We start from the raw sequence: 9,728 nt of genomic DNA on the forward strand, positions 1-9,728 counted from the left end.
AAGGCAGGTTAATTTCGAGCCATGTGGGATTGAGGAAAGCACCGTTTTGACGAGTTGAGGAAACTCTTTTTTTAAAAAAAAAAAAAGTGCTGGTTTTGCATTGACGAGAAAATTCGGAAACTGGTAGGGCTCCTATAAAGTTAGTAGATGATGGGATATCCTTGGATACACGGTTTAGACTTATGGAGAGAGAGAGAGGTAAAGATGCGCATGACTTGGCGCTTTTATGAAAGGTAGGGTCACGCTGACGCTACCAACCGGCAACCGCTCAGGTTCAAATGCGTTATCCAATGGAAACCAAACAGCACACTAGGTTGCATTATCTGAAAAAGCTGGGAATGTCTTGTCACTGTCACTGTGGCTCTATTGTTTTGGATCTAGCCCTCTCTTGTTTTCCTTTTAAAGCTTGTTAAACCGAAATCACTTTCACGATAGCACAATTTAACAAAACTTGACCCTTTCCGTTCCTTTGCTTTTGAGTTAAACCCAAATCTTTTGTCATTTTTGGGGTTCTTGCCAGAGATCAGCTGGGTCTTCCAGCCACTCAAGCACATTAACCAATGCACCCATTAACTTTCTCGCCCTCTTTTCCTCAAAATTCGCAACTCCACCGCCCCAATCATCTGTAAATCTATTTATTTCGCATTTAGCGCTGATGTTATTTTCTTCGATAACATCAAAATAATATCCACAAGTGAAGTAATTAAATAGTAGAATTAAGGATAGTTGTTTAGCATTTCTCCTATTTCCAATACTTTTTAGACAAATGGGAAGAGTATTTTACCAACACATTTCTGGTTGTGGAACTCAATATCCAATGCGTCTCTATATGTATAAAACATACACTTTATCTAAGTCGAACCTGTTGTCTTTACCAACATTTTTTATTTAATTCTTACTCTATACTATTTTCTTTTACCATAAAGTAAAAGTAAAGTCATATTTGATTTAAAATGATAAACTACTTGATCAATTACAATAATTCTATATAAAAAGAAACTACTTGATCAATTACAATAATTCTATATAAAAAGAATACAATTACTGCTATTTATTAACCTCAGTTGTTAATTATCGTAACATATATATGCTCAAGTAAGCTTTTTGTATCTTATTAGTTTATTTGGGTTTTATTTTATTGATTTTTTTTTATTTTTTGTTTTCTACTTATTTTTAAAAATTAAAAAAAATAAAACAAAATTCTATGATTTAAGTGACAATAAAAGAGAAAAAAAACCTTGCTTATTTCATAAGTGTAGCATGTTACGTTATGTTATGCGTCGAAACTTAAACTAACATCATGTTACCTTAAATTCTAAAAATAAAGTTTAAATAAATTTATAAATTTCAAATTCACGTTCTTAATCTTAAAGATATGCTTGATAGGTGGTGAAAGGTCTATATTTATATATCCAAGACTCACTCAATTATTTTTTATTGATGTGAGATTCGTGACATTTTATTTCATCAAATTATATAATACTCTTGTTGCATTGACTTTTTAGTCGTAGAAAAGAGGGGTTCTTACACTATTTTAAGTTTATCTCGATTTTTGTATATCTCATGAAACTTTCACATCAATGAAAATTTAATTTTACTCTAATATCAAATGTCACGAGCTAGAATTTAAGCTTAATCTCGTGTAATTTTAAACTTTGAAATCACAAATCCACGTTCTCAATTTAAAAAATATATACGGTGAAAGATTCATATTTATATACTTAAAATTCATCCATATTTTACCGTTGTAAAATCCAATCCATAACACCTTCTATGTACAAGATATATCTCTTTCACTCTACACTTGTCCATGGGCGGGCCCAACTATAGCTGGACCTTGGATAAATGTTTTAGACTTAAGTCTGATTCGAACTGATCCAGATATTATTATAATAATAAATATTCTTTAAATAATTAAAATATTTTTAAAAATATTTTATAATAAATAAAATTTAAGTAAACGTATGGAATGGTAACTTAAATTTTGGAGGTGAGATTCATAAACAAAGGCATCTGGTTTTAGGACTTTGACCAGAAAAAGAAAAGGCCTGGGCTTTCCACTCTACATTTGTTGATGCCAATCCCTATTATGATATGGCCCATATGCTTTTGAGTACTATTTTTCATTTTTAATTAATAATTATTTCAAAGCTGTGCCTGTGCTTAGACGACGTGTCTAATTATCAACCCATAAGTTATCATTATACACTATAAAATAATGTTACTACCAAATTATTAAACAAAAAAGGACCATGATAATATAATGCATCATAGCATTATATTAAATGACAAAATCACGTTGAAGATCCCAATTAATAAAATTCACTTTTAACTTGATTTTTTTTAGTTTAAAAGCTATTGTAAAATTTTTATAAAAAATAATATTTTTTAAAATTAAGTTAAAAATATTTGATAAATTAATTTTTATAAGTTTTTTTATAAATAAGCTGTTTGGTAAAATAACTTATATAAGTTTTAATTTTGATTAAAATTATTAAATATTTAATAAATGATGATATTTTTTATTTTGGTTTAAATTACTGATATTTAATAAATGAAGACATTTTTTAGAGGATAATGTTGAAATTATTTTTAATAGATGAAGATGTTTTTAGAATAAAAAAATTCTCCAAAAAAACTATTTTTTTTTAAAAAAAAGAAGAGAAAATTACTTTCTATTTTTTAAAAGTTTCTTGAAATCTTATTTAACCTAATTTTTATTTTTAAAAGATAAATAAACTAAAAAAACTAGATCAAACAAACACTAACATAGGTTTTTTTTTTAAAGTAAAAACAAAAATATTGATTTCGTCATTTTCTTAAAAAAGTAAAAAATAAAACACGTTTGATAATATTTCTATTACAAGAAATTTTAGAAAATAAAAACATAAAAATATTTAAAAAATTTCTAATTTCGTCTTTATCTTAAATGCTTAGATTTAACAGGAAAACATGAACGTAACTATCATAATTCATAGAAAAAATGACATAAAAAAAAGAAATATTATTCTATTAAGAGTCTAAAGTCTCCCTAAAAAATAAATCAAACCCAAAAAGTAAAATAAATTAGAATGAAAAGAGAGAAAAAGAAAAAAGTCACCTGTAGTAGATCAGATACGAAGAAACTCACCTTAGATGGAAAAGCAAATGAATTAAACAAAAAAAATAGAAAAGAATTTAAGGTGTTGTCGTTGAAAAAAGGAAAAAAAGAAAAAGAAAAGGAAAAAGATAGGTGGTTTGGTAGTGGCCTAGTTGAAATGAAGTGATTTAACATGTTTTTTTTTTTTTTTTTTCACCAATTTTTTAAAAACAAACAAATACAGAATTACCAAATATTTTTTTATTAATATTTTTATAATTTTACAAAAGAAAAAAAAAAAAAACACATACATCACCAAACAAGGACTTACCATCGCCCACTGCTGATAAAAAAAGTCAAGGCTTTCATTTTTTTTTAGTCTTAAATGATTTCAGCAGCGAGACTTAAAAGATTGGCATGTCCATGATACACGTAAGACGTCATCCCTGACAATTCAATTCCAGCGGGGCATACCGTTTTCTTTGCTTCTACGTTTAGATCCTACCATGTCATCAAATTATTACTCCATGTCTCCCTTCCCAACAACTGTGTACATTATTATCAAAATTATTCTATGTTTATAGGCATAGCAAACAACTAGAATAAATAAAAGATGGATTGAATTTTAGTTTTACCCTTTTCTTTTTTGGGTAATTTACTTAATAATTAAAAATACCTAATTTGACTCCAAGTAATGCCTGCCCAAAATTAGTTTCTTATTTGATGATATCACACAATCTTGTCCAAAGAAGCAGCAATTTACAGTAATTCACAGCCCCACGCGCTTAAACAATTTGCTTGACCACCGCAAAGTTCAAAGATAAGGTCCACGTCATCTGTCCCCACGTTGGACTTCCACGTCCGCCCTGATCCATTGAGAGTTTTCAACACACGCGCTCAAAATTACGGTTGGACCTATCCTCGTCTAGAAAAGTCTCTGTTCTTTTTTTATTATTATTCTCAAATTTCTTAAAAAAAAAATAGAAAAAGAAAAAGGTATCGTGCGTGCGTGCGTGCGTGATCATTAACAATGCCATTCTAATTTTCTTTCAATCCAAGCTTCAAAACCTTTCCATTTTCGGTTTCCGAAAAATCCAATTAATCTGAATAACAGCACCGCCGCGTCACTTTCTTTTTGGTTTCCCTCCAGAATTGCCTGAGAAACAAACAAAGCTTTGCCCGTCAGAACTCCCCAGTTGTTTATTCCTTTCCAATCAAACAGCGGTTTAGATAACTGTCCCCGAGTTTATCCATTTGCCTCGTTTCTAGCAAAAAAAGAAAAAAAAACACCAAAGTATCCTATTACTATCTGAAATCTTTTTCATTTTCTTCGGATTATAGGGTTTAGTCAATTTTCTATCTTTGATTTTCCGTAGGATTTTTTTCTTGAGAAAACAAAAAATGAGAAGACAACAGCAAAATCATCTACATCAGGATCAACAATCAAGGGTTTTCTACGAGCTGTCGGCGCTGGTTCTGAGTCTTCTACGATCGCCGCTGACGCCGATGCCTTTCTCCGACCATTCACCGGCACCGGCACCGGCACCGGCGAGGAGGCCTCATCCACCGTCGACATCGACGTCGACGACGATATCGCCGGCGGGATTCGCTTGGCTGATGCTAGGGATATCGGTTTCGTTGATGCTGTGTGGATCGGTTACTTTTTTTATAGGGTTCATGTTGATGCCTTGGATTCTTTGTTTGGTCATGGTTTTTTACGTTGCTGGTATTGTTTCCACGGTTTCCATGTTAGGTCGTTCTATTCTTTGTTACGCCATGGCTCCTCCTTCGCCGCGAAAGGATATTCCTGGTAATTTGTTTTTTTTTTTTATTAATTTTCTCAAATGCTATCTTTTTAAATATTGGTGTTGATGGTGTCTTTTACATTTAATTTTGTCTTATATTAGGACTTTTAACCTTTGATTTCTTAATTTGGTGCTTTAATCTTTGAGATAAATTTCTTTTGTTATATTCTGATTGTCTTTTTTTTTTTAATACTATTGTCATCTCTTTGGTTGTTGTGTTGGATATTTGTGAAGAACTACGGAGAAAAAAAGTGTTTGATTGTAGGTTCTCCTTTTATTTCGATTAACTGAAAAGTTATTCAGCTAAAACATACCCTAGGCTCCTTTATCATGTCTTTGATTTCCAAAGTGATTGGATTCCTTTATTAAGCGACTTTTTCTTTTCTTTTTGGTACAAGTGACTTTGATTTCAAAACCATGAAACCAATGTACTTTAGGAATTGCGGGTTGGGAGATTGGGGGTTTCTTTCATAATCTTAGCTGAATCAATAAATAATGCAAAAAAGTGCATGTAATTTATCTTAGAGTTGTAAATAGATTAGTGTGAATCAAATCTCATATTTCCCCTAGTTATCTCTTCTGGTAACGGGAATTAAATCTCTTCTGTTCCATTCCCTGCATTTCTTTGCAATAAATATGATTTATTAGCCTTAGCTAAATGGTTGTTCACCTGTTCCATTAAAATTTAGCATCAGATGTTTTAGAATGCATGGTCATTGCTTGATTTTTACTCAAATAATGATGAACTATAGTGTGAGTGGTAAGCATCAAACATGGAAAAACAGAATTTGCAGATTACCTGTGGAAATTAAGAAACTAGAAAAAAAAGAGCTTAAGCACAACTCTCTTTTTGGTGTTATTTTAATTATCCGTCAGAGGCAACTCAACCTTTCATTGGCCAAAATCACATGATTGGCAGGATTCTGGAATCTCCAGTGAGACCGATTATTCTCCTTCATATTATATTGGGAATATTTAGAATGCTTTCAAATATATTGTTTACTCTTCATCAAAATATGCTTCCGCTTTGACCTATTTTTTAAACTTCATCCATTGATATTTGGTACATGCTTCTTCAGAACCTTTTTATGCAATTAAATGCTGAATTCTTCTTCTTGTGATGCTGGAAAATTTAGTTTTGACTGAAAAGATGTTAGAAAATTAATCAAGGGTTAATTACAAATTTGGTACTCAAACTGTAGTGAAACTGTTGATTTGGTATCTTAATTAGGTACTCCAACCTTTATTCCTTTAAGCAGGTAGCACCTTTGTTAACTCTGTTAGTGACATGTTCAAAAACATCCAATCAGAATGTGCTCTGTGTGTAAAATAGTCATATCATTTTTTCTTTTTCCTTTTATTTTTTAAATTTTAATTAAAAAATTGTAAAAAAAAAAAACCAGAAAAAGAGGGAAATTGGGAAGAGAGGGAAGGGGAGGGGAGGGAAGAGTGAGTGAGAAGGCAAGGGGGAGGGGGAGGCTGTTGCGAGCCAGATTGGTGCCAACCTATCCGCTCCAAGGCAAATCAGTGCCAATCTGTCTTGAAGCTGGCAGATTAGCATTGATCTGCCCACACCGGTGCCGGTCAACCCCTCCACTTCCCACTCCCTTTTGCACTCTTCTCTCCCCTTTCCTCTTTCTCCCCCATTCTTTCTTTCTCTCTCTTTCTCTCTCTTTGATGGTTCTTTCATTTGAATTTTTTTTCTTTTTCAGATTTTTATTTTTTAATTCCAAAATATTTTTTTTAAAAGAAAATGACCTGGCTTTTTTTTTTGTACATGTGGTGTATGTTTATTGGTTATATTTGTCCATGTTAGACATTTGACTAATGAAATTAGTTAAATGTGCAAACTGATGGATGGAAGTGTAGTTCAGGTATTTAATTTTGAATTTTCTTTTTCAAGTAACAAGTTGACAGTTTCACTGTAATTCGGCTGCCAAATGTGTAATGAAACCTAATCAAATAGTTTCATATTAAGTTTTGTTGTAGAACATTGCATTTTTTCTTTACCTTGGTTAAAAGTGTAATGAATGCATTATCTTTGTAGTATCTTTTTAGCACACTCATTGACATTAGCAAGTTCAAGATATGTCAAATTGTTAGTTGGTGGGTTTCTTTGACAATAGGTGGAATAAGACAATAATAAGCAGTGACTTGTTTAAACATTTTTTGTTGATCAAATTTGGGCAGAAGTTTTGAAACAGGTTGGCAGAGTTTGTATTTGAGCTTTGGATCTAACTCGAGATAAATCAAGCTTCAGGTTGAATAGTATGACATTTGGTTAAGGTTTTAGTAGGTTCATGTCTTTGCATGAATAAAACTTTTTTTTGCAGCAAAATAGCTTAAAGGACTACGTTGTATCTGACATATCTGCTCTTCGCTATTCATTTGTTATCAGTTATGTTTTGCATGATACAACAGGTTTTCAAAAGCTTGGGCAAGAAAAGTAGATTTTTGTTTGAGCTGCTAATTTACTTGTGTGATGAAAAGAAGCATGTAGTTCATTGTCGCACAGACTGCATTTTTTTTCCTCGTTTCCTTCAATCAATTAAATGTTTGTATCATTTATGAGATTGCTGATATATTGCTGATTTTATTTAAAATGATTTCACATTGCAGCATGGAAACTTTTATGAAGAGAAAAGTGGTTCAGACAGAGGGTTGGATAATGTGTTGGAGAATCCAGTGGCACTTGAGTTCCTGTGAATGGTGCTGCCTGTTGCTACAAACAGGGAAAGGGAATTCACCAGGTTTCTTCGACTATTAATGCAGGGAATGTGGATAACTCTTGCTTCAAAATGTTACTGAAATATGTGGATATGGCTTCTTTGTCTAGTAGAAGTAGTGACTTGTCGAAGGATTTAACTGATCATGTGTATTGTATTCTTATTTGCGAGAAGAAATGGGAGGGTTGTTTCCCATTTCTTTCCTATATTCAGTTTCTATCGGGTAAGTCCCTGTTTCTTTCTTCTTTGTTTGAGGGAATCATATTGCCACAATATTTAATCTAAAAGAACGTGGAATAAAAGAAAAAAAATAAAAAATGGGGGGGGGGGGGGTGGAATTTGGAGAAAGAATGAAAAGCAGTTAAGTTGAACAGTACCTTGGTGTTCTTGGATGGCAAGGTATCTTGACCAAATAATAGATGTAGTTTTGGGGCAGGTTCCTTCAATGATAAGGGTGGTTGGAGCCAGTTTGGCTTAATCAGGAGCATGGATGCATGAATCCATTCTGGGCAATTACTAGTGACACGGTCGATTTGCAGTTCTCACTTAACTAACGGTGCCGCCGTCCATGTTTTCTATTCTATTTATTTTTACCCGTGGAAGTTATCCTCGTGTTTTTGTGAACATCTGCAATTGTACAAGTGGCAGTATTTGGAAGTTTGGTGGCGCATTCATATTAAACAATCAACTGCCTTTTAGCTTTATGCCCATGCCCAAATATTGGGTGCGTCATATTTTAGTATAGTATAGTGTCGAGTGTTTATCCCGATAGCAGCGGTGGAGAATGGTGCGTGGGAGTTGGGACCCGTTCGTCTTTAGTTGGTTTATTTCGTTGTGTGCTGTGCACGAAGTTCACCACTCTGACAGGCCTAGGCCGCCGCGGCAGTGCACAGACCCTCCTATCTGAAGTACCAGGTGTCCCAAATTTGGCAGCCTGCTCATGCGAATTTTGTCTACTGCGCCTCGCCCTCACCCACTCGTTTGCGTTGTTCGTTTTGTTTGCAGTGTCAGTTTTAAGAATCTTATGGGACAGGTGAGGTGTCTATTAAATAGGCCTTTGCTCCTGCTGTCTTACACGAAACTCCCCTTACCCCTTTGATCTCGACAGCGATCAATGGTCAACTCTAGTCAGCTTAACACAATGAAAACAAACATCTGATGTTAGGTAGTCAGGCAAGAGCACAGGTAATTGGACATCGATCTTACCCAAGCCAAGGCAAGGGCAGAGTCGACCGAGAGTCACAAGACAAGCAGAATTTTGTTATTTGTCCAATCATTTCTATGACTGGTAAAAAGTGTATTGACAGGAACAAATCACAACCAAGAGAATCAAATCATTACATTAATTCCCCAGGACCAGGAGGAATACACAAAGCAATCGGAGGGGTAATCAAAGATGCAAAAACGATGAGATCCTAAAACGAAATAATTAATACACAAAATCACAAGAGAAAATTCCACATGGACAAGTGAGAAAGGTCAAAATCTAAGTGGGTGTCTATTCAGTGTAGATGTGAACACCTATGGCGATGAGGAAGATGGTGATAAGTCCAAAGAAGATTATAGTGTGGACAAGAATCGATATCCCACTGGTTTGCATGTTCCCGAACTCCACCACTTTGCTCCTTCCTGGCAACTGAAACAACAACCCTGGACTTAACAGCACAAAAAGCACCACTGCTATCACCACCGGACCCCAATCCGCCATGCTTTTTCCAATCTTTCTCTGCAACCTACTACTCTGTCCTGATGGTGAAGAAAGAAAAGGGAAAACTTATACTATAGCCGATGAAGCTCAGAAGAGATGGAAGATTGAGCTGTCTTCGAAAGAAGAAAGCACGGAATAGGATGAGAGGGGAGGAGAATCTGTAAAGAGCGAGAAATGAGGTAAAGGCAAAATATACATGCATGTCGACATCGTGCCTTCTCGACAGATGTCAGTGCAATAGCTACGTGGCGGCATTATGGATCGTCCGTCCCTTTCCAACGAAATATAGAATGAGAACTCCTTTTTGGTTAGAACAGTGATTGTGATTTTCCTCTCTCTCTTTTTAATTTAATTTAATTTTCTCTTTTTCCAGAAAATGCCAGAATTCCAGAATTGCAAGCAATATGCCA

The 9,728-nt window shown here is 33.9% G+C and overlaps 2 protein-coding genes across 2 annotated transcripts; one reads left to right on the plus strand and one right to left on the minus strand.

Moving 5' to 3' along the window:
* LOC18608965 lies at positions 4,081 to 7,854 on the plus strand. Its single transcript, XM_007043896.2, has 2 exons — positions 4,081 to 4,889; positions 7,504 to 7,854. The coding sequence occupies exons 1-2, from the start codon at positions 4,481 to 4,483 to the stop codon at positions 7,518 to 7,520; spliced, it is 426 nt and encodes a 141-aa protein (XP_007043958.2). The 5' UTR covers positions 4,081 to 4,480; the 3' UTR covers positions 7,521 to 7,854.
* On the minus strand, positions 8,860 to 9,728 carry LOC18608966. The gene has a single exon (XM_018116138.1). It carries the CDS (start codon positions 9,316 to 9,318, stop codon positions 9,109 to 9,111), a length of 210 nt encoding a protein of 69 aa, XP_017971627.1. The 5' UTR covers positions 9,319 to 9,728; the 3' UTR covers positions 8,860 to 9,108.

This window comes from Theobroma cacao, chromosome 2, assembly GCF_000208745.1.
Source record: "Theobroma cacao cultivar B97-61/B2 chromosome 2, Criollo_cocoa_genome_V2, whole genome shotgun sequence".
Classification (NCBI taxonomy): domain Eukaryota; kingdom Viridiplantae; phylum Streptophyta; class Magnoliopsida; order Malvales; family Malvaceae; genus Theobroma; species Theobroma cacao.

What these genes read in the sequence shown, in the direction of transcription:
- LOC18608966 (XM_018116138.1), bottom strand. Translation starts at nt 9,318, where the DNA reads ATGGCGGATTGGGGTCCGGTGGTGATAGCAGTGGTGCTTTTTGTGCTG.
- LOC18608965 (XM_007043896.2), top strand. Translation starts at nt 4,481, where the DNA reads ATGAGAAGACAACAGCAAAATCATCTACATCAGGATCAACAATCAAGG.